This window comes from Leucoraja erinacea, chromosome 12, assembly GCF_028641065.1.
Source record: "Leucoraja erinacea ecotype New England chromosome 12, Leri_hhj_1, whole genome shotgun sequence".
Classification (NCBI taxonomy): Eukaryota; Metazoa; Chordata; class Chondrichthyes; order Rajiformes; family Rajidae; genus Leucoraja; species Leucoraja erinaceus.
Genome location: NC_073388.1, coordinates 7,081,075 through 7,106,042, shown reverse-complemented (window position 1 = coordinate 7,106,042; position 24,968 = coordinate 7,081,075). Strand labels below are relative to the sequence as shown.

Here is a 24,968-nt window from a genome sequence, read left to right as displayed (position 1 = left end):
GCTAACCTTACTACCACTTCATCATATTCCTACATTTCTTCATCAGTGCATCTTTCTTGAATTTATGGCACCTTCTGCAGGATTTCCTGCCAATCAATCCTCAAGTCCACCACATTAAGAGAAAAGTTATCATCATCTCCCTCTCATGTTGATTACTTAAAGCTAGAATGAAACTACCTCTATCTATTCTCGATTTAACTTAATAACCCAAGATTGACTTTCTACCCACAGATGTGTTCCCAAAATAGCATATTTATGGTCAGCTTTGTTTTGCAAAACACACACAACCAGAGTATGAAGAAGAGTCTTAACCCGAAACATCGCCTATTCCTTTTCTCCAGAGATGCTGCCTGACTCACTGAGTTACTCCAGCTTTTTGTGTCTAATTTTGGTGTAAACCAGCATCTGCAGTTCTTTCCTTCACAGAGTATTGAAAGATATTGTATTCTATGTATAGGGTCATAGATTTACAGCACAGAAACAAGCCATTTAGCCCAGCTAGTCCATGACGATCTAGGTACCCTCCTGGGTTACTTCCATTTGCCTACATGTAGCCCATATTTCTCTCAACCTTTTGTATCCACGTAGGTCCAAATATCTATTGAATATAATTGCATCTTCCCTACTATTTCCTCTCACGTAGTCCACTTGTGGCCAACCAGTATTTATAACAGTTCATAATAGCTTGCTTGTTCTTAGACTCTCTGCCTTCATAAATAAAGCCCAGCATCCCAACTGTTTTCCACACTTTTTCAACCTACCCCTTTGAACAAACAACGCACAAATCCTTGCCAAGCCTTTATACTACTTTAGAATTGTCAGCAGAAAGACAATACATCAGATACATAATGCGGGAATAATGTTTAGTGAAAATGCGAAATGCTGCTGTAGGAGTAGAGATTTAAAAGTGTGGAGCGATTGTAACAAGTGATTGCAGATCTGCTTCTGTGGACAGCACACAAAGAGTCGTTTGGGTTGGGCGCCATCTTGGAAGCGTAATTTTGTTACGCACAAATTATTAAACAGTGGAAATCCTTCCGAGTATTACTAACTTGGTCGTAGAATATTCTAGGGATCATTTGTAGATGTGAGAGGGCAGCCTGGTGTAGCATTTAGTACGACTGCCTCATAGCTCCAGGCACCTAGGTGTTGTTTGTAGGGAGTTTGCAGATTTAAAATTTAGAATTGGCCTCCTGTGCCATAATAAAACACAAAATATATTTTGATATTTGCTTCTGATGCTTATGATAGTTAGAAGGAAAGTGTCTTCTAAGTATCCCAACCATCTCATTTTTGAACAAAGAGAAGTTTAAAAAAAGAAATTGGGGATATATGAAAACACGTTTTTTATTCAATACCGTGAGATAGAATAATGAATAAAGACATAGACATACTAGAAACAGTATACTGTGTGTACTGATGGCTTTTAAGTTGTTTTGGAAACTGTTTTAATTTATTGATTTTAAATTTATATAGGGGCACGCCAATGAATTTGAATCTGAAGAGTGGACGTACCTATGGTTCTTCTGCAGGTTAGTGAGGGTGTTTATTCAGCAATTAATGGATAATTGGCATTTGTTTTGACTAAGAATGCATATTTTTATTCATAAACCCTTATATTAATGAGATAATGGAGCACAGAAGAAATATACAATGCTGAAGAAGCAGAGTATGCGTGCGCTGACACGGTGGTGCAGCGGTAGAGTTGCTGCCTTACAGCGCCAGGGACCCGGGTTCCATCCTGGCTACAGGTGCTGTCTGTATGGATTTGGACGTTCTCCCAGTGACCTGTGTGGGTTTTTCTCCGAGGTCTTGGGTTTCCCCCCACACTCCAAAGACATACAGGTTTGTAGGTTAATTGGCTTGGTATAAATGTAAATGTATAAGGGCCTGTTTTCCTCGCTGTATCTCGAAACAAACATTTTGAGATAGTTACATGTAGTCTCTTTACCCACTGTTGTGCTTCACCAATTTCATAGTGTTGGTTCTTGTTTGTGCATCCACTTAAAATGACACCATGTTTCAGTCTGACTTGCCACCGTGGCCAAAACTCATGACAACAGTTCAAATTTCTCTTTATCTCTCCTCTTTTTTGTTGTAACAAGTTTCCAATTTTTGAGTTCTGTCCAGAAGTAGTGTTTTCCTGCTTGCTCGACCAAAATGCTAGACATTCTTTGAAAAACTTTACAATAAATGTCCTATTTCTCTTCATTACCTCAAAACCTTTTTTTAATTTTTTTAACTCTCCCGGCCTTGAATCTGAATCAATCTTTTATGCTCTCCATTAATGTCATTTTACTAAATGGGATGTCCTGAACCGTGTACTGGGATAACATAGATTAAGCACTTCTCAAAAATAATGATTGTTCTTTAAAAGATTTTGTTCACTCAATAATTTTTAGTGATAGCGTAACACAGCGGCAGTGTAAGTATTTAAGTTGTCCAACAGCTCCAGCATCTTGTGTTGGACCTGAGCCCAGCGTTGGTCTGTGTGGAGGTTTTCATCGGGCGCTCTGGTCTCCTCCCAGGTCTGAAAGACATGCTAGATATTCGGATGCCTATTGTAAATCTGTGTAGGCTGCTAAAAGGGAAACAAAGTGATGTTAATAGGCTTGTTTAATGTAGTTTAGAGATTCTGCGTGGAAACAGGCCCTTCTGCCCACTGAGTCCGCTCTGACCATAAGGCCGCCAGTTGGCTACTTCTATCACGTACACGGTATGGACAATTTGCGGAAGCCAATTAACCCACAAACCTGCACGTCTTTGGAATGTGGGAGGAAACTGGAGCTCCCAGAGAAAACCCACACAGTCACAGAGAGAATGTATGAACTTAGTCAGGATTGAACCTGAGTCTCGCGCTGTAAGGCAGCAGCTCTGCCACTGTGCCGCCCTATGTAGGGGAATATCAAGATACAAGTGGCAGAACGCAACAGGTTGTATTAAAATGGACGTGATGGCCTCCTTTATCATAAGGAAACATAATATGAGTAATATTGTCGTAATTTTGATCAAATTCCTGATATGTTCAAGTAGTCAACATATATTGGGAGTGTGAAGTGAATGTGCATGGAGAGGTAACTGGTACATTTGCTGCTAACTCACAAAATAGGCTGTTATAGGAATTATGCAGATCAATGCAGAAACAATTTGAATAATAATCAATTTTACTCATTCTAAAATGTGGTCTTTGTTCTTGCCACAGCAAAACTACATTCTAGAGGCATTGACCTTGATGCCCCTGGAAGCATCAATGGAATTCCTGTGATTGAAACAGACTTGGACACATTTGAAGATAAACCATGGAGGAAACCAGGTATGTTTTAAACATGGAACCTCTTTTATTTTGTCTTTTAGTGTTTAAAATAGTTCACATTGCAAATATGCAATATTTCTATCTGTAGGTTCTCTGTAGCTGCAACATCATATTCTACAATCTGGTGATTTTTCTCTTTGCTCTACTTGTACTTGTGTATGATTTGATTAGACTGGATAGCAGGACATGTGACGATGATAACAAACTTATTTAGTGTCATCAGTTCCATGGTCATTCTATATACGTTACGACAGAACTTTATTTATCCCAGGAGGGAAATTGATCTGCCAACAGTCATAAAACACAAGGTATACGAGACATAAAATTAAAGTGACGAGTGAAAAGGATTGGAGATGTGCAAAGATTGGGGGGGGAGGGGGAGTCAGTCTACCACACGACAGATGGGGGAGGAGTTGTACAGTTTGATAGCCACAGGGAAGAAGGATCTCCTGTGGCATTCTGTGCTGCATCTTGGTGGAACCAGTCTGTTTCTGAAGGTACTCCTCAGGTTGACCAGTGTCTCATGGAGGGGGTGAGCTGTATTGTCCTGGATGCTCCGCAGTTTGAGGAGCATCCTCCCCTCCAAGACCACCTCCCATGAATCCAACTCTGCCCCCAGGACGGAGCCAGCCTTCATGATGAATACTTCACAGTAAGCAAATTAATTTTAATAGTGATCACTACTGTTACATATACAAAGGCAAATCTGTTTTGTTATGTCATAGTTGGGCAGAATGATCAGACTGGATTTTTTTGTCTGTTGTGTTTTAGCATAAGAAATCTTGATTATGCTTATTACATTTTCTAATGTAAATCTCCTGTAAAATTGAGAATGGAAATTTGCAGCTGCCTCCCTGTTCCAGTATAATTTCCAAAGATGGAGTCAAATGTACTGTGGGACTAATTGACCCTGAAGCAGCATGTACATATTTTGTTTCTTTTTCTTAGGTGCTGACCTTTCGGACTACTTTAACTATGGCTTTACTGAAGAGACCTGGAAAGCCTATTGTGAAAAGCAACGAAGACTTCAGTTAGGACTCGATCCCATCCTTGCAACTGTGCCGGAGAACAAAATATTGGTACAGATAAACTGCTTAATAACTAAAAAGTATAATAATTATTTTGTAAGTTCAGTTTATATCATTTAATATAGATTTATTAAAACTGCTCTGGATGGAGTAAGTTCAAAGTTATGTTTTAAAAAAATTGCTTGGTTCTCTTTGTCCTGAATTAGTTAACTCCGAAGCAGCAAAAACCTTAAGGAAGTCTCCTTGTCAAAGTTGGCGTATGTGATAAAATGCATGACAGACAATATTCCACATTTGGCGTTCACGGATATGTGTCGAGCGTACTCCACAGCACCCAAGTTCTCTCGCTGGAATTTACAGTTTTATGTGCGCAAAGAAAGAGATGGAGTTTGCACATTAATTGGACTCTGAATAGTGTGTAGGGACTGGATGCTCAAGGGCAATAACGTTGAACAATAGACAATAGGTGCAGGAGCAGGCCATTTGGCTATTCGAGCCAGCACTGCCGTTCAATGTGATCATGGCTGATCATCCCCAATCAGTACCCCGTTCCTACCTTCTCCCCATATCCACTGACTCCGCTATTTTTAAGAGCCCTATCTAGCTCTCTCTTGAAAGCATCCAGAGAACCCGCCTCCACTGCCCTCTGAGGCAGAGAATTCCACAGACCCACCAATCTCTGTGAGAAAAAGTGTTTCCTCGTCTCCATTCTAAATAGCTTACTCCTTATTCTTAAACTGTGACCCCTGGTTCTGGACTCCCCCAACATCGGGAACATGTTTCCTGCCTATAGCGCGTCCAAGCCCGTCACAATCTTATATGAGGTTTCATTGAGATATCCTCTCATCCTTCTAAACTCCAGAGTGTACAAGCCCAGCAGCTCCATTCTCTCAGCATATGACCGTCCTGCCATCCCAGGAATTGACCTTGTAAACCTATGCTGCACTCCCTCAAGAGCAAGAACTTCCTTCCTCAAATTAGGGGACCAAAACTGCACACAATACGCCAGGTGTGGTCTCACTAGGGCCCTGTACAACTGCAGAAGCAGCAACGAGTGTAGGCGGATCTGAAGAAGGGTCTCGACCTGAAATATCACCCATTCCTTGTCTCGAGAGATGCTGCCTGTCCCACTGAGTTCATCCAGCATTTTGTGTCTATAAACGGGTGATCAGCATGGACTTAATGGGCTGAAGGGACATTATTTCCATGCTGTACCTTTCAATCAACATAATCACGTTGTGTAGCGGGTTTCATCCTCGCAATGATGAAGCAATTCATGGACATTTGAATTGTTTTTGGGCATTGTCACAAATACAAATATGAATGTTCATTTGGGAATAATGGGTATTTTTAATAAATGTCTTGGTGCGCCGTGATAATGAGAAATGTTGTGCTGACCATTTTCTTTCATTCAATTGTTACATGGAGTCTCTTTATCCATGTGGGGGTTTGTTAATAAAAAAAGCATATCTGCCGTTATAGATATTATTTAAGACACTTCTTTTATTTAGTTTCACCAGGTGAGAGTGTGCAGCATGGAGAAAGATATGGAAAACAATTTGCCCAAATTGGAAATGAAGGATGATTTCATGTCTCCACCTGGAGCAAGGATGAAAGCAGGCCCACCACCCAATAGGTAAGATGCAGAACAACCAGAGACAACCCAGTATTTAATTGTAATGTTGAATGAAAATTAAAACAAGGTACAGTAGGCAGAGATGGAGCTCAGGGCTGAAGAAATTCTTTAGATCTTAGAGATCCAGCGCAGAATTTGTCCCTTCGGCCCAGCGTGTCCACGCTGACCAGCGATCACCCCGTACACTAGCCTATACTCTAGGGACAATTTATAAATTACAGATGCCAATTAACCTACAAACCTATTCAAGAAGGAACTGCAGATGCTGGAAAATCGAAGGTACACAAAAATGCTGGAGAAACTCAGCGGGTGCAGCAGCATCTATGGAGCGAAGGAATTTCCTTCGCTCCATAGATGCTGCTGCACCCGCTGAGTTTCTCCAGAATTTTTGTGAACCTACAAACCTGTATATCTTTGTGCCGTTCCATTTGTAGGAAGGAATTGCAGATGCTGGATTATACCGCAGATAGACTCAGCAGGACAGGCAGCATCTCTGGATAGAGGGAATGGGTGACGTTTCGGGTCGAGACCCTTCGTCAGACAGAGCTCAGTTGTTATCAAAAGTTGTTGAACATGGGAATTACTAGGGAAGAAGGGTCTCGAACCGAAACGTCACCCATTCCTTCTCTCCAGAGATGCTGCCTGTCCTGCTGAGTTACTCCAGCTTTTTGTGTCTACAGCTAAAAATTTTCCGAGGTTGGGGAGTCTAAAACTGGAAGGCAAAGGGTTTAAGGTGAGAGGAGGAGAATCTAAAGGAGATCTGGAGGCAAGTTTTTTCACACAGGTTACCTGAGATAGGTTTCCAGAGGCAGTGGTCGAGGCTGATACACAATGACAAAGTGCTGGGCAGATGGGAGCATGGTGGGGAAAGGAGATGTTTGTGATGTTTTGAAGGAGAAGTTTCATTTTCGAAATGTAAACACAGAATTTCATTGCTTCCAAATAGAGTCATGTAGTGTGGAAACAGGCACTTTGGCCAAATCTGCCCACACCAAATCTGCCGAACATGTCCCAGCTACACAAGTCACACCTGCCTGTGTTTGGCCAATGTCCCTCCAAACCTGTCCTATCCATGTACCAGTCTAACTGTCTCTTAAATGTTGGGATAGTCCCTGGCTCAACTTCCTCCTTTGGCAGCTCGTTCCATACACCCACCCACCACCCTTTGTGTGGAAAAAGTTACCCCTCAGATTCCTATTAAATCTTTTCCACCTTAAACCTATGTCCTCTGGTCATCGATGCACCTACTCTGGGCAAGAGACTCTCTTAAAATAATTTATTAATTAATAAACATTGACAATGATTCAGCTGGAGAGCTAATATTTTCTTTTTTTTAAGTTGGGTGGGACTCCGTGTTGTGAATGAAGACATTTTAAAGCTGGAGTAACTCAGCGGGTCAGGCAGCATCTGTGGAGAAAAGGAATAGGTGACATTTCAGGTAAAGACCCTTCTTTAGATTCCTATTCCTTTTCTCCAGAGATGCCGTCTGACCTGCTGAGTTACTCCAGCTTTTTGTGTCTTATCTTCATCTTCAGTTTATACCAGCATCTGCAGTTCCTTCCTACACATAAATAATAGGTTTATAGCTTTGCACTGTGTTTAGTTCATTCTTAAAGGCACAATCTGTCAGGCTTAAACAAAAAGATTTGATAAATACGTTTTAAGAGGACTAGCGAAGGAACTGCAGATGCTGGAAAATCGAAGGTACACAAAAATGCTGGAGAAACTCAGCGGCTGCAGCAGCATCTATGGAGCGAAGGAAATAGGCAACGTTTCGGGCCGAAACGTTGCCTATTTCCTTCGCTCCATAGATGCTGCTGCAGCCGCTGAGTTTCTCCAGCATTTTTGTGTACCAGCGAGTGCATCATATTTGCAGTGCAGCGATTTGAAAACGAACAGGAGAGATACTGCTCCTTCACTTCAAAAGTACATTTGTTTGACATTGTTTATCTTGCTCACTGCTTTGCAATAATTAAAAACAGAAAATAGTGGAAGGGCTACAGATTATTCATGTTTATAGCCATTAACTAACAATATCATGACAATATCAACCTTGTATTTTTAAATATGCGTTAATTCTCAGAGTTATTATTGGACCAAACTCTTTGGAACTGTCAGATTTAATGTAAAATTAAGTATTTACTGCAGAAAACTGGCCGGCACGATTGACGTTATTGGCGGATTCACGGGCTCGATCAGAAGGGTAGAAGGACGGCGGCGAGACAGGCACGGAGGGGATGAAACTGCAATTCAGGTACATTCCTTTCTTTCTGATACAAACAATTGATTTATTTTTGGTTGAAAGCAAGTGGCCTCAATGTACGACAGGTGGCACAATGGGCTAAGTGTTCGGCTGGCGACCGGAAGGTAGCCGGTTCGAATCCCGCTTGGAGTGCATACTGTCGTTGTGTCCTTGGGGCAAGACACTTCACCCACCTTTGCCTGTGTGTAAATGTAATGTAATTATGTGAAGCACTTTGGGGTCAATGCAAGTTGACTAAAAATGTGCTATATAAATAAGATTATTATTATTATTAATGATGGACACAAAATGCTGGAGTAACTCAGCGGGTTACATTGCTGTAAAAGATTCCGGGTGCAGCCCATTCCAGCTTCGGTGCTCCTGACAAATGTGAACGTGTAGTTGATCCATTCTGAAAACAAATTTTGAGGTGTTTGTATGAGATGTTTGGTGCGTGCGACAGAATACTGCATCAAGGTCATAATTTTCGGCAACAGAACCTCATATTTTGCTTGGGCAGCTTACAACCCAGTGGTATGAATATTGATTTCTCAAACTTCAGGTAACCTTCGCATCCCCTCTATCTCTCTCTATCCCTCCCCCACCCTAACCGTCGTACTAGTTTCACTGTCGTCTTGCTGTGTTTTACTGGTTGTATTACTCGTTTTCACCTTTCCCCACAGCCAACAATAGAACATTGTGGACTCCAACCTTTCTTGATCATTGTTGCTGGCTTTGATCTGTCTTTTTGCATATCTTTCATTAATTTGTTCCATGTACCTTTTCATATCTCTCAGTTCCCTCTCCCCTGAAGAAGGGTCTCGACCTGAAACGTCACCCATTCCTCTTCTCCAGAGATGCTGCCTGACCTGCTGAGTTACTCCAGTTTTTTGTGTCTATTTCAAAGTGTTTCTTATGTTGAGTAGTTAATCGTAGTTTGGTATTATCAATAAATGATAAGCACATACTCACCCAGGACTCGCTTATCTAAGATGTAGCATTATCACAGCGTCTAGAAAACATTTGTACAAGTACATAGATAGCATAGGCTGAGAGGGATATGGACCAAACATAGGCAGATGAGACTAGTGTGCATGGGGCATGTTGGTCGTCGTGGGCAAATATTGTTTCCACGCTGTGTGACTCTGTGACACTTACAAACTGTTTGAATGGTTTGTTGTCAAACTTGTCATCTTCCTCATGAGAAATTGTGATACTTGAATATATATTGGCTGTTCCATACAAAGATTTGTTTCTTGTTTTTGGGGATTAGGTTCTTGGAGATCATGCAAACAAACGGCCGCCATTTGCAGCCCCTACAGGTCCTCCTCCTCCGATGCCTGGACCACCTTGTCATTTCATGCACCCACCCCCTCCTGTCACAAGTGGGCCACCACCCATGCACCCACCAGGTAAAGCAGCATGAAATACCATTGCACTTTCTAAAGTTGTATTAAAAGTTCACTACCAATTTCCTGGCACCCTTGGTTCCAGAGCCTTGCTGTATTATCCGTTTTGCTGGACCAACAGAATTCACTGCCTTTGAGGGGGGGGGGGGGGGGGGGGGGGGGGGGGGGGCCGAGATATTGGCCCACAAAGTCGGCCACAAACGTTGGCGATGGGAACGGATCTGCCGGCTGGGGAAAATTCCAGCCACGGCCACAGGGGGCAAATTCCACCCGCCGATTGGCGCAGAAGTCCCGATGAGGTAGAGATCAGCCGCCTCACCAGGAGTGGGCACCACATTTTCGGGGGGGGTATCAAGGGGGCTTTAATCTCGTAATTTTGTCCGGATTAAAGGGGGTGCCGAACCAGGTTTGCCAGAAAATCGGTGGTTGATCTGTACCCAATGAAGAATACTAGGGTTTTTATTGACAGTAAACCTGGCCTTGATCAGTGCTTTGCAAGAAGTCACACATGTTAAAGGCTGCTACCAGAAATGAAGTCTGCCAATGCTTATCTCATGTCGTTTAAGAGGGAACTGCAGATGCTGGAGAATCGAAGGTTACACAAAAAAGCTGGAGAAACTCAGCGGGTGCAGCAGCATCTATGGAGCGAAGGAAATAGGCAACGTTTCGGGCCGAAACCCTTCTTCAGAAGGGTTTCGGCCCGAAACGTTGCCTATTTCCTTCGCTCCATAGATGCTGCTGCACCCGCTGAGTTTCTCCAGCTTTTTTGTGTAACCTTATCTCATGTCGTTTGTTTCAACTTGTAACCTGCTGTGATTTAACATAGTTTTCTGAATTTAGAATGCCGTGATTTATCGACTTAAAAGTCATGGGGAATTTTTTTACCATTTTAAATTGTCTCTAATCTCGTGTTTCTTCATTTTCAAAAGGCTTCATGTATTGCTATTTCCAGAAAAACATTGTTTTCTTTAGTTGGAATCATGTCTAGCAGGAGAATGCCTATCTCCTCTGTAGACTGGGTTAAAAAAAAGTCGTGCTAAAGTAAAAATAACTATTTTGGCATTCTTATTGGTTCCATGCAGTGTAAAATCATATTTCAGATTCAGATTCACATTTATTTTCACATGCACCAATTAAGGTGCAGTGATATTTGAGTTGCTATGCAGCTATACAATTAAAAGAACACAACACAATTAAAAAGAATGATAGAACTTAATATAAACATTCACCACAATGATCACTGTGATGGAAGGCAATAACGTTCAGTCAGTCTTCCTCCTTTTGTTCACCCGTGTTTGGGGCCTTGACCCTCCGCAGTTGCCGCTACGGACAGCCCGATATACAAGCCCTCTCGTCGGGATGATCAAAGCTCTGAGGTCGGGATGGATGAAACACACTTTGCAGCTTTGAGGCCATAATCGGCCACTTTCTTACGTGGCTTCTCGATGTATTTGGTGTCAGACTAGCAAATTAGTTGGGAAAATGAAATCAGGATTATGGTTGATTTGGAAATATCTATGCCGTCTTTAAGCTCACATCATTCCAATGGGTGACAATTCTTGCACAAATATTGAAACATTGAGTGCAGTGGAATTCACTTTATATTCATCTCGTGAAACTATATTAGTGCTTTATACTGTAACTTAGCTACATTATCACTAGGTTAAAAAATATTTTTCTTTACTGCCTTGGGATGGTTCAGAAGGAACCTCTCTTCCAGGTAATTGAAGTATTTTCTTTTTATCAATTAATATGAATGCTACGACTTAGCAAATGGTTTTATGCAGTTGGTTTGTATTAAACTTTTTGTATTTTGCAGGAATGCCCCCACCTGGATCGATACCAGGTAATCCTGCATTCAATGTACATACACTACTGTGGGAAATGCATTTGGTTTTCTCAAAGGATTTACTCTAAGGTTGATTATTCTCATGAAATGATTTTGTCGCATTCGGCAATGTAATCTTTTTCCACTGAGCTCTGTTCAGTGCCGTAGGTGGCCGCTATTTGCATACCTTGGGCATGCAAGTAAAGAATTTCACTGAGCGTTGACACATGTGACAATAAAGTATTCTATTCTATTCCATTCTGAAGTAATAATGCAGTCGTTAGAGTCATAGAGTGATACAGTGTGGAAACACGCCCATCGGGCCAACTTGCCCACACCGGCCAACATGTCCCAGCTACACTTGTGCCATCTGCCTGTGTTTGGTCCATATCCCTCCAAACCTGTCCTATCCATGTACCTGTCCATCTGGGATAGTCCCAGCCTCACCAACCTCCTCTGGCAGCTTGTTCCGTACACCCACCACCCGTTATCTCAAATTCATTCGTACAAATATTACGTAATACTGTAGAGATCATCTCTCAGTTGAGAAAATGATAAGTACGTAGTATTTTTGCATGGAATCACCTTTAAATTTCTCATGAAAATCTTCTAACTGAAGAAATTTTACCAGCAGGCAAAACCTATTCTTGAGCCCATTTAAACCCACAAATGCAAAATTCACTTTTTATTTTGTTTGACGAACATAATGCAAATGGATAATACAGATACAATTGTCTCTTGCAGTATTCCCTGAAATAGTGTGGATAAGGTCATTGCTTATTGTAATGCAAATGGTTGACACAAAATGCTGGAGTTACTCAGCAGGTCAGGCAACATCTCTGGAGAAAAGGAATGGGTGACCTTTCAAGTCAAAATCCTTCTTCAGGCTCAGATTGAGGGTTCTCAGTCTGAAGAAAAGTTTTGACCCAAAACATCACCTATTCCTTTTCTCCAGAGATGTTGCCTGACCTGCTGAGTAACTCCAGCATTCCGTGTTGATCTCCTGTGTAAACCAGCATCTGCAAATCTTTCCTACCAGTGAATGGTGATTGGCTCTTGTGTGTATAGAAATAGAATAGCTAATTTTAAGACCGAACTAGACCAAGTGAGTCTCTGTCACACTGGAGGGCTGGTCCCCAAACGCAATATTCCACCACTCACCCATAGCCCCCAACTGCGCAGGCGTGGCTGACGGGTTCCCGTTGTGACGCCAGAGAGTTGAGGTCACTTTAAAACTCTTATTTATGCCCATTCTGAAATATACTATCTCAGCACACACCTGGGATAAAATGTTGTACTTTTCTATTCTTTACTGCTCTGCAGTGGCAAGATAAATGTCGAAACTATCGCAGAAACAGTCATTGACACTAACCAATCAAACTAAAATGGAGAACTACAATGTATCGAACAGCTCTCATCAAACTGTTAGAAATATAACAAGTAAACCCTCTAAGCCATGCTGCCAGACAACAAATTGTGTAGTTTTTATGAATCATAATTTAATTATTAAATGATATATTTTTCTGATTTTGATTGACTTTGTAAAATGAACTTGCTTTCTTCTTACAGCATTATTTCCACCACCGTCTGTTCCCCCTCCATCTTTACTGCTGCCAAACATAGAAGGGTAAGTCCAGATCTGCCTCGCGTGTGTCTTGTGTTAGTCAGAGTGGAGAAAAAAACACTGCAGTGACTTTGCATTCAGATCATCACTTTCACATTTCAGATAGCTTCTGCAGCACTATCCATTGAGTACCATGCTTGTGTTTGAATCCTGTTACCATAGCAGATATTTTAGGTTTTAACCTGAATAAGGTTAAAATGTGCACTTGAGGGCTGTTAATTAATTGAATAGCAAGCTTGCTACAAAACAGAAAACAGGAGAGGAAGGTTCAGAGTAAACCACTCAGACTAGTAAATGATACAAGTGCTTTCCACAGGAATTGTCGATAGAACCATCGTATTTTATATAAATATTCACACAGAGGGTTGTGAGTCTGTGGAATTCTCTGCCGCAGAGGGCGGTGGAGGCCGGTACTCTGGGAACTTTCAAGAGAGAGCTAGATAGGGCTCTAGAAGGTAGCGGAGTCAGGGGATATGGGGAGAAGGCAGGAACGGGATACTGATTGTGGATGAACTGCCATGATCACCTTGAATGGCGGTGCTGGCTTGAAGGGCCGTATGGCCTACTCCTGCACCTAGTGTCTATAAATACTCTGGAATCAGGTGTGCAATTTCAAAATTCGCAGTTAGCACTAAACCGGGATGTTGATAATACTGAAGGTTGAATGGGACACAAGGGAAATTAATAAACTTGTCCCGAGGTGGTTTATTTCAGTAAGAAGAATGATTCAGCAAATTAATAATCGTCCTTGGGTGGTTTATTTTGGTCAGAAGAATGATTCTGCAAAGATTTGGATAATAGCCTTGATTGCCCTACACAACAATGAGCTGCACTTTAGAGAGATCCCTTTTTAGATCCCTCCATTCTACTTGTCACATATAAAATACTATTTGTTCATTTCACCTAACAATCAAGTCAAGTCAAGTTTATTTGTCACATACACATACGAGATGTGCAGGGAAATGAAAGTGGCAATGCTCGCGGACTTTTGTGCAAAAAGACAAACAACCAAACAACCAAACAAACTATAAACACAATCATAACACACATATTCTTTTACATAATAAATAATGGAAGGAAAAACGTTCAGTAGAGTTAGTCCCTGGTGAGATAGGCGTTTACAGTCCGAATGGCCTCTGGGAAGAAACTCCTTCTCAACCTCTCCGTTCTCACCGCATGGCAACGGAGGCGTTTGCCTGACTGTAGCAGCTGGAACAGTCCGTTGCAGGGGTGGAAGGGGTCTCTCATGATATTGTTGGCTCTGGAGTTGCACCTCCTGATGTATAGTTCCTGCAGGGGGGCAAGTGAAGTTCCCATAGTGCGTTCGGCCGAACGCACTACTCTCTGCAGAGCCTTCTTGTCCTTGGCAGAGCAATTCCCAAACCAGATGGTAATGTTCCCGGACAAGATGCTTTCCACCGCCGCTGCGTAGAAGCACTGGAGGATCCTCGGAGACACTCTGAATTTCCTCAATTGCCTGAGGTGGTAAAGGCGCTGCCTTGCCTTACTCACGAGTGCTGAGGCGTGTGATGCCCATGTCATATCCTCGGAGATGTGGACTCCCAGATATTTAAAACAGTTCACCCTATCCACAGGATCCCCATTTATCCTCAATGGAGTGTACGTCCTCGGATGATGTGCCCTCCTAAAGTCCATGATCAGCTCCTTTGTTTTTTTGATGTTCAAGAGGAGGCTGTTATCCTGGCACCAGAGTGCTAGATCAGCCACCTCCTCCCGGTAGGCCTTCTCGTCGTTGTCTGAGATCAGGCCCACCACCACAGTGTCATCAGCAAACTTAATTATTGAGTTGGAACTGAACCTAGTCACACAGTCATGTGTGTACAGGGAGTACAATAGGGGGCTGAGGACGCAACCCTGGGGCGATCCTGTGCTCAGGGTGAGGTACTTCAATGTATTCCCTCCCATCTTGACTACCTGGGGCCTGGCGGTGAGAAAGTCCAGGACCCAGGCACACAGGGAGGTGTTGAGCCCCAATTCCATTAGCTTCCCGGCCAGTCTGGTGGGGACTATCGTGTTGAAGGCTGAACTGTAGTCTATGAACAGCATCCTCGCGTAGCCCCGCTTCTGGCTGTCCAGTTGGGAGAGAGCAGTGTGCAAGACCTGGGAGACCGCATCGTCCGTGGACCTGTTCGGACGGTATGCGAACTGCAACGGGTCCATGTACCGAGGGGGGGAGGCGCAGATGTGTTTCTTCACCAGGGAAGACTCTCCCCTCAGTTTGTAAATCAGCAGCTCAAAGAATCTAGGGTAGACACAAAATGCTGGAGTAACTCAGTGGGACAGGCAGCATCTCCAGAGAGAAGGAATGTGTGACGTTTTGGGTCGAGACCCGTCTTCAGACTGATGTCAGGGGAGTGGGTGGGACAGAGATAGAATATAGTCGGAGACAGTAAGACTGATGGGAGAACTGGGAAGGGGAGGGGATGGAGAGAGAGGGAAAGCAAGGGCTATTTGAAGCTAGAGAAGTCAATGTTCATACCGCTGGGGTGTAAGTTACCCATGCGAAATATGAGGTGCTGTTCCTCCAATTTGTACTGGGCCTCACTCTGACATTGGAGGAGGCCCAGGACAGAAAGGTCAGATTGGGAATGGGAGGGGGATTTGAGCAACCGGGAGATCAGTAGGTTAAGGCGGACTGAGTAGAGGTGTTCAGTGAAACGATCGCCGAGCCTGCGCTTGGTCTCACGGTTGTACAGAAGTTAAGGTGGACTGAGCATAAGGAGAATCTCGGGATACATAAGCACTAATCACTAAAATCATAGTTGGTAGGTGGTGGCACAGTAGTGGAGCAGTAGAGTTGCTGCCTTACAGTGCCAGAGACCCAGATTTGTTCCTGACTACGGGTGCTTTCTCTACATTCTACACGTGACCGCGTGGGTTTTCTCCAGATGCTCCGCTTTCCTCCCATACTCCAAAGACGTGGAGGTTAGTAGGTTATTCGACTTTGGTGAAGATTGTAAATTGTCCTAAGTGTGCAGAATAGTACTAATGCATGGAGATCGCTCGTTGGCGTGGACTCGAGCTGGAGGGCCTGTTTTCACGCTGTATTTGTAAACTAAAGGTGCAAAGAAAGTTCACTGCGAAAATATAATAAAAAGGATGCCAGCGAGGTGGAACAGGCAAGCTCTTCTATTGTAGAAAATAGAAGACTGAACACTGATCTGAGATTGTGCCCTCACCCTGATAAACCATGCTGGACTGAGAAATTAGTGGGAACATTCAGATTGAGATACTTTTATTGTCTTTTGATGTGATGTGACAAGTCAGAGTGAGATGCTTTGTTTTGGATACCTAGGCATAAGTAGTTACAAAACAGACATTGACCTTGGCGAGACAAGTTACGCTGAAAGTCATAGTCTTTTGCCCCAATTGTCCCCCCTTCCTTAGTTGTCGGTGGCCCTCCACTCCAAGTCCCCCTTTGTCCTCGGCGGCTTGGGACCTCTGTAGACGACTGCTGTGGTAGACCGCAACACTGCTCCAATTGTGGAGGAAGGAAGCGAGTGGAAGGCTTGCTGATCGACTGGGTCATAGTGATGGAGTCATACAGCTTGGAAACTGGCCCTTCGGCCCAACTTACTCACACTGACCAACATGCCCCATCTACACGAGTCCCACCTGCCTGCGTTTGGCCCATATCCTACTACACCTGTCCTATCCATTAATGCGGCAGGAGCGGTGATTGGGTAGCTTGTTGGGGTTGTCGGAGTTGTTATTATTTCTTTGCTCACTTAGCTCTTTGACTCGGGCAAACTGCTTAAAAATAGAATAGCTGTTATGAGATTACAGATGTTTATTTTAATATCTGAATGACCAATCCACCTCTCTGAGGGCTATCACAGAAAGAGGCCATTCGACCCATTCAATCGGTTCAGGCTCACGTGAGCAATTTGATCCTCAATTCCTGCCCCACCCCTTCTTATTACTTAATTAGTGGAAGCAGCAACAAAGAAAGATCTACATTAGATGACCAGAGAGGTTCCATGTACAGAGTTGCCAATCTGGGAGTGTATGTGTCTCCCAGAGATGACTTTGCAGAGTCAAAGCTGTGACTTTAGAGATATAGTGTGGAAACAGGCCCATCAGCCCACCTAGTCCGTGTCGACTAGTGTCACCCTATACACTAGCACTATCCCACACACCAATTTACAATTTTTACCAAAACCAATTAACCTGCACACCTGTGTGTCTTTGGAGTGTGGGAGGGAACTGGAGCACCCGGAGAAAACCCACACGATCATACAAACTCCATACAGCATCCGTAGTCAGAATGAAACCTGGGTCTCTGGAGCTGTAAGGCAGCAACTCTACCGCTGCATTAAAGGAATATTCTTCTAAATCTAGCTGTACTGGATGGAGACGGTTTAACTAGGTTAGTAGACACGATATGAGCAAAAGAGTAGAAATGGTGATTGACTATATATTCTCTTGAATTATTCTCTTGCCTTCAACTGGTGGCAGCACAGTTTTATTTGACGTTTGCTATATCCAGCATTGTTATCCGTAAATTTAAAGTTTAAAACATAATTTCAAATTGTTTGAAATTTAAGAACAGAAAACCATTTCAAATTCCAAGATGAAACACAAGGAAAAATTGAAATGTTGATTTGAATTCAAGGGCACTGTAAACTCAAATTCCTTTTAAACGTTTTAATAGTTTGCTGAACAGAATCGCACGTTTCTGAAGATAACTTTTTATTTTGCGATGCTGTGATAATAAGTCACTTTCACTTAGATGTCTATTTATATTTTAATTTGCATGAACAGGGGTAATGGTAATAACATGACATACTGTATGAAAATTGTTTTGTGCCTCATTTATATTTCCTGCTCTTACAGTGTTCCACCTCCAGGTTTTGACAACAGGCCACCCCCTCTCTTTCCCTTTAATCCTACAGGTAATTGTTCATCAATTCTATAAGATATATCTTTGTCTAAGGATGATATTTATCAGGCAGAGGGAACAAAAGGGAATATCTTTGAAGGGGAGCAGACCAAGAGAACTCGGGTGACATAAATATTGTTGGTGCTGGCTCAGAAATTGAGTGGTAAAGGCTTGTTAATCAAGAGATGTAAATAGGTAAGAGGAATGAGGCCTCAAGAGAAAACGAACAATTCTGGAGTTACGAAATGCCGAGTACAACTGTTCCTGGAAAACCGGTGAAGCAGAATGCTGCCGATCAAGTAGCCTGGCACGGTGGCGCAGCGGCAGAGCTGCCTTCCAGCGCCAGGGACCCCGGTTCGATCCTGACTCTGGGTGCTGTCAGTACGGTTTGTATGTATGTACTCCTCATGATCAGCCTGGGTGGGTTTTCCCCGGGAGCTCCAGTTTCCTCCCACACTCCCAAAGACGTACAGGTTAGCTGGCTAATAGGATTGGTACCATTTGTAAATTGTCCCTCGCGTAGGTAGGATGATGTTCGTGTGCAGGGATCACTGGTCCGTGCATACTCGGTTGGCCGAGAGGCCTGTTTACTCCCTGTATCTCTAAACTAAACTATGGTAAATTCATTTCACTGCATCTGATGGTGCATGTGACAAATACATTTGAACCCTTGAAGTGGGAGTGGAATGCTGATGGGCAATGGGAAACTCCAAATAGACTGGAGAGACGTCCATCCATTAACCTAAGGCATGAGCTGGAAAAGATAGATTGGGAGCCTCTACTTGCAAGTAAGGCTATATATGTGCACAATTGGATACATTCAAATAAGATGCAGTTGGAATTTCCAGAACAATATGTTTGTTAAAGTTAAAAGCCAGGGATAGTAAGTGTGAGGAACTCTAGATGCCAAGGAATAAAAAGAAAAAAGGAAGCATATAGAACGTGTATAGGGAATTAATGACAGGAAATTTACTATAAAAAGTGTAGGGAGGGGGTTAAAAGGGAAATTACGAAGGCTTAGGCCATAAGAAAAATCATTGGAAGACAGGATTAAGGTAAATCTAAAGGTATTCTGTAAGTCTATTGAAGACAACAGAACAACCAGCAGAACACACAATATGATGACAAATAAGGCTGCAACAATAAACATAATATCAATCAGAACAAAACAGTAGGGCAGCGGCAGAGATGCTGCCTTACAGCGCTTACAGCGCCAGAGATCCGGGTTCAATCCTGACTATGGGTGCTGTCTGTACGGAAAACCCATGATTGCATGGGTTTTCTCCGAGATCTTCGGTTTCCTCCCACACTCCAAAGACGTACAAGTTTGTAGGTTAATTGGCTTGGGTTTGTATACTTTGGTATAAGGGTAAATTGTCCCTAGTGTGTGCAGGGTAGTTAATGTGCAGGAATCGCTGGTCGTTGCGGACTCGTTGGCCTGAAGGGCCTGTTTCCACTCTGTATCTCTGAACTAAACTAAACTAAAATCTAGTGATCTTGGATTTACCATTTGTCATGTTAGTAGTAACTAAGTTATAGAGAAGGTTGGAGGAATCTGAGAAGCATGTAATGGATTCATCCTTGTCCTCCATTCATCCCCACCACTTTAATGTGATGCTTGGTTATTGACTAATTTCCAAATATGTAAAAGAAATGAGTTTCAATTCCATGCCTCGACACTAAACCAAAACAATGCATTTTAATTTCACCATTTTTCAAGTTGCATATTTTTCAATGTATTATTGTAAAACTGTTTGTTGCAACTGAATCTCCTTCTCTATTTCCAGAATCTTGCTAATAACATCCACTTTGCTTTCCTGACATTTATTTTCCAGAAGCTGGCTTAATTGTATATCCAGCAGTCACCACAGCCCAGTCATCCTGGATAAACAAGGTGGATAAAGGTACCAATAGCCACTGGGAGTACAAAGGGCCACGAAGAGAACGCGAGCGAGAGCGAGAGCGCGAGCCCGATCGAGACAGAAACCGTGAGCGAGATCGAGGCCCGACCCCAACGGCCGAATATAAGTAAGTAAATGTGTAGGAAGGAACTGCAGATGCTGGTTTAAACCAAAGTTTAACACAAAATGCTGGAGTAACTCAGCGGGACAGGCAGCATCTCTCGAGAGATGGAATGGGGGAAGCTTCGGGACCCAAAACGTCACCCATTCCTTCTCTGCAGAGATGCTGCCTGCCCTGCTGAGCACTCCAGCATTTTGTGTCTATTATAAGTAAGTAAATGTTATGTTGTTTGCTTGTAGGATGTTGACATAATCAACAATGTCATATTTTGATGGCCTTGCCTCATTGCTCCTGAATTTAGGTAGCAGTTCATGAGCATATAGGGAACCACACTATATCTCTCGTTTCCCTTTCCCCTGACTGTCAGTCTGAAGCAAGATCTCAACCCAAAACATTGCCTATTTGTTTTCCCCAGAGATGCTGCCTGGCCCATTGAGTTACTCCAGCTTTTTGTGTCTATCTTCGGTTTAAATCAACATTTGCAGCTCCTTCCTATACACTGATGGGTCTGGAGTTAGATGAAGGCCAGACCAGTTAGGATAACAGATTTTCTTCCTTGAGGAGCATTTATTAATTAGACCAGTTATGGCAATTAACCCCGCAGTTTCATGGTTCCAGTTACTGGGACACCAGAACTGCTGGCTACTCCATTTGTGGCCTAACCAATGTTTTCTAAAGTTGTACCATCACCTCTCTGCTCTTGTTTTCCATGTCCTGACTAATGTAGGCAAGTATCCCATTCATCACCGTATCTAGCTGTGCTCCCACCTTTAGAGATCTTTGGGTGTATAGAGAGACCTCTTTACTTCTTGATACTGCCCTAACATTGTACGCAAGATGGCGCCCAAACCAGGCCACTCTCTGTGTGCTGGCCCCAGAAATGGATCTGCAATCATTCATTACAATCTCTCCACTCTTTTAAACCTGTACTCAGAAGCCTTGATTGTAATCTTGTTTAGTTTTTCCGCCTAAACTAGACTATTAAGTGAATGTAAGTTCTCCTGCTGCCATAAAGGGCTTTGAACTCAACAGTCCAGATTTCATGTTGACTATCACTGCCCCGACTCTGTCCCACCCTTTCCCTCACCATTCATTATGCCCATCGTGCTTATTTCATTCTATCATGTTGGTGCCATCGCCCATTAGCTTAGTTTCGTTTAGAGATGCAGCGTGGAAACAGGCCCACCGAGTCCGCACCGACCAGTGATTCCCGCACATTAACGGGACAATTTATTTACATTTCTACCAAGCCAATTAACCTTCAAACCATGATGTCTTTGGAGTGTGGGAGGAAACCGAAGCTCTTGGAGATAACCCATGTCGGAGTGTCCACAGGTTCAGTTCCAATAAACTAAACTAACTCATTCATCGTGTTTAAGAAGGAAGTGCAGATGCTGGAAAATCGAAGGTAGACAAAAATGTTGTAGAAAATCAGCGGGTGAGGCAGCATCTATGGAGCAAAGGAAATAGGCAACGTTTCGGGTCAAAACCCTTCTTCAGACATTTATTGTCTATTTTTTTTAATTAATTATCGTACCTAAATTGACATTTTCATTAACCTAACTTTAAAAAAAAAATTATTTTTGATCTCCCTGTTGCTATTATCATGTTGGATGCAAGAGCATTTTGACTAATTACACGGATCTAATTGCACGTGGTGACATGGCCCACATCTATTTGGATTTTATTTCTATTAATGGGAGAACTTGTACTTCTGCATCTCTTCGATTATTTATTAATCATGCCAATATTGTTTATGCAGTAGAGAACGGACCTATGACAGAGAGTATCATCGGAGCAGAGATCGCAGTCGAGACAGAGAAGATCGCCACAGGGAAAGGCGGCACAAAGATAAGGATGATACCAAGCACAAGTCGTCAAGGCGGTGTGTACCTCTTCAGAAACTCTACTTCTGTGCAATTTTGTGCAGTGATAGTTATTCTTATCCAAGTACCAATTAAATGGTTGGCAGCAAAATGCACGCTCCAGTCCTGGTAATGTGGTCAAGCTGCAATCCAGTTGAACACGAATGATTACTTTCAAGGGATTGCTTAATTATGGTTTGAAAATTGCTCGTAGTTATTAGATTCCCACACAAAAAAACCTAGCATGCATTAAGAAAATTACCAGTTCGATCCCTGCTGTGGATTAGCATCTGAGAATTCACTTGTGGTTAGAGATATACAGTAAGAATTAATTTATGTGAGATATAGACATTTCTAATGAGGGCTTGCCAAGATAGATGCTTAGATAATTTTTTCCACTGGCCGGGGTATCAATAACCTTTGGTACAACTCTCAAAATAAGAGATCAGCCATTCATGACTGAATTGATGGAGTCCCTCCCGCCACGGCTACCATGTAATCCCGTGCTACCTGCTCCATGGTCAGGCTAAACCGTCTCCTCCATCTTGTTTACCAGGTGAGGGGTCTGTGGACCCCCACCAGGACCAAAAACAAGACCTGTCAAAGGGTGGATGAGCTCTTGGCGAGCCAACGGCCATCCACACTTCAGAAGTTGCGATCACTGTCGTACATAGCATTGTAAGGCACGTGCCCGTTGATGCTTTCAACGATGATGATGATGATTCACATGGGATAACGGCACTGTGTACAGGTCCACTGATTTTCCGGCACCCTTGGTACCAGATCCTTGCTGTTCAGTTTAGATACAGCGCGGAAACAGGCCCTTTGGCCCACCGAGTCCGCACCGACCAGCGATCCCCTCACATTAACACAATCCTACACACACTAGGGACAATTTGCACCTATACCAAGCCAAATTCCGTACAAACCTGTACGTCTTTGGAATGTGGGAGGAAACCGAAGATCTCGGAGAAAACCCACACAGGTCACGAGTAGTACGTGCAATCTACGTAAGGCAACACCCGTAGTTGGGATCGAGCCCGGGTCTCCAGTGCTGCAAGTGCTGTAAGGCAGAAACTCTACAGCTATGCCACCAGACACCGTGGTGTATAATACCTCAGGTGTTGTGACTGTCGGCAGACCAATTTCCCTCGGGGGACGAATAAAGTTTTATCGTTTCGAAACATACCACATATTGAGTAAAACTATGTTCACCATTGCACCATGTAGGGTTGCGCCTCCCTGTTGCTTGAGGTGTTCTTGTTATGAAGTTGCAGACAGTGAAATGTTTAATGGAATCCAAGAACTCCTCCAGACTTTTAAGGAAAGACTAGTTTTATATGGTTGCTTTCATACACCTATCCTCAGTGCGATGATTATCCCAAAGCTTAAATACTCATGTTTTTATTTTGCTCTAACTGTCCTTGCACATTTATTTTCTCATTAGCAACTCTTTCAGTTCAGCATATAAAGGCAGCACATCCTATTGAGGAAATTCTAGAACCTGTAAATGTGTGAACATTAATAATGTTTACTTGTGTTGTGTAGTGATCAATCACCAAATTTATTTTCTCAGCTCTTGGTGATTGCATCATTTACCTGCTATATTTAACCCAAGTAATCATTGTTCATAGCTTTACTGCTTTCCACTACACCATTTTTTCAGAAGTCGTTGCTGACGAGAAAACCAATTTTTTATTTCTGACATGATTGGAAATGTTCACGTGTGTTTTAACTGGTTCGATCCAATAGCCTTGGAAAATACAGACTTTTTTTCTAGGATTTGTGGTTCTTCCACCAATGGAAAAACTAAATTTACTTATGGCAAAATACACAAAGTGCTGTAGTAACTCAGCGGGTCAGGCAGCACAGTTACTACATCTCTGGAGGACATAAGTAGGTGACAGTTCAGGTCGGGATCCTTCTTCAGAAGAAGGGGCCCGACTGGTAACGTCACCTACTCATATCCTACAGAGATGCTGCCTGATCCATTGAGGTACTCCAGCACTTTGTCTTTTTTTTTTGTAGCTACTCATTTGATAATCATGGATTAGCAAAATCTCTAGCTTCCAAGGAGATATTTACTGGTGGTAATTTGCTTTCACAGCAAACAGCATGAGAACGAGGAAGGAGAAAGTCACAGACGTCACAAACACAAGAAGAATAAACGAAACAAAGAAGATAAAGAGGCAGGGGGTGAAGGTACTGCAACAGCCGAGGCAGAGACAAAGGAATAACTCAGTCGCTGAACTGGTCTCCATACTGGGACATATTCGTGATGTGCAGGTTTGGTGAATGCAACTTTGTGGGGAAAAAAAAAACAACTCAATGGACTCTGATGCCTAACAGCTCAATGAGGAGCCTGATCCTACCTTTCTACGTACTTACACTTGGGATTTTTTTTGTAAAGTGTGCTTGGAAAACAAACATTAAAAGTTTTTTTTCTAAATAGTTTGCGTAATTCTCTCAACTCAGAATGTCAAATCCAAGCAGGCAGAATTAACTTTCTAAAAAATGTAATCTGTCCAATTTGAAAATCTGTTGCAAGTGCAAACTTTGGGGAAGAAAACATTGAAAAAGGGCAGGTGAAGCACAGTCTTGATTCAAATGATCGAATTGTAACTTTCAAAAAGCTTGCCAATAGACCTGATTGAATAGTTAAATGTTGAAGAATTGGTTTAATTTTACGTTCAAAATACAACTATGTAATAACCAACGAGCCAGCATATGTACGATCACAAAATAAGAGCAGGAATAAGGCAGCATGATGGTGCAACGGTAGTGCTGCTGCCTTACAGCACCAGAGACCAGGGTTTGATTCGTGCTAAGGGTGCTTGTCTGTATGGTGTTTGTACTAGTGCCCTCCATAATTTTTTTTGAAAAAGACCCATCATTTATTTATTTACCTCTGTGCTCCACAATTTGAGATTTGTAATAGAAAAAAATCACATGTGGTTAAAGTGCGCATTGTCAGATTTTAATAAAGGCCAGTTTTATTCATTTTGGTTTCACCATGTAGAAATTACAGCAGTGTTTTTATACATAGTTCCCCCATTTCAGGGCACCATAATGTTTGGAACACAGAAATGTCATGTAAA

The 24,968-nt window shown here is 42.6% G+C and overlaps 1 protein-coding gene across 4 annotated transcripts in view; it reads left to right on the top strand.

The window, feature by feature from the left end:
• LOC129702037 (pre-mRNA 3'-end-processing factor FIP1-like) overlaps nt 1-24,319 on the top strand; it is a 36,327-nt gene extending 12,008 nt beyond the window's left edge. For 2 of the 4 annotated variants that reach the window (XM_055643544.1, XM_055643547.1), the window contains exons 5-16: nt 1,477-1,532; nt 3,203-3,313; nt 4,262-4,392; nt 5,853-5,977; nt 8,114-8,231; nt 9,493-9,631; nt 11,448-11,474; nt 13,026-13,083; nt 17,938-17,996; nt 19,819-20,011; nt 21,768-21,890; nt 23,978-24,319. In XM_055643544.1, the coding sequence (XP_055499519.1) occupies nt 1,477-1,532; nt 3,203-3,313; nt 4,262-4,392; nt 5,853-5,977; nt 8,114-8,231; nt 9,493-9,631; nt 11,448-11,474; nt 13,026-13,083; nt 17,938-17,996; nt 19,819-20,011; nt 21,768-21,890; nt 23,978-24,107 (1,270 nt within the window). In that variant the 3' untranslated portion in view covers nt 24,108-24,319. The remainder of the gene's footprint in view (nt 1-1,476; nt 1,533-3,202; nt 3,314-4,261; nt 4,393-5,852; nt 5,978-8,113; nt 8,232-9,492; nt 9,632-11,447; nt 11,475-13,025; nt 13,084-17,937; nt 17,997-19,818; nt 20,012-21,767; nt 21,891-23,977) is intronic. The other 2 variants (XM_055643546.1, XM_055643545.1) reach the window with 2 other exon arrangements.
• The last annotated feature ends 649 nt before the right edge of the window (nt 24,320-24,968 follow it).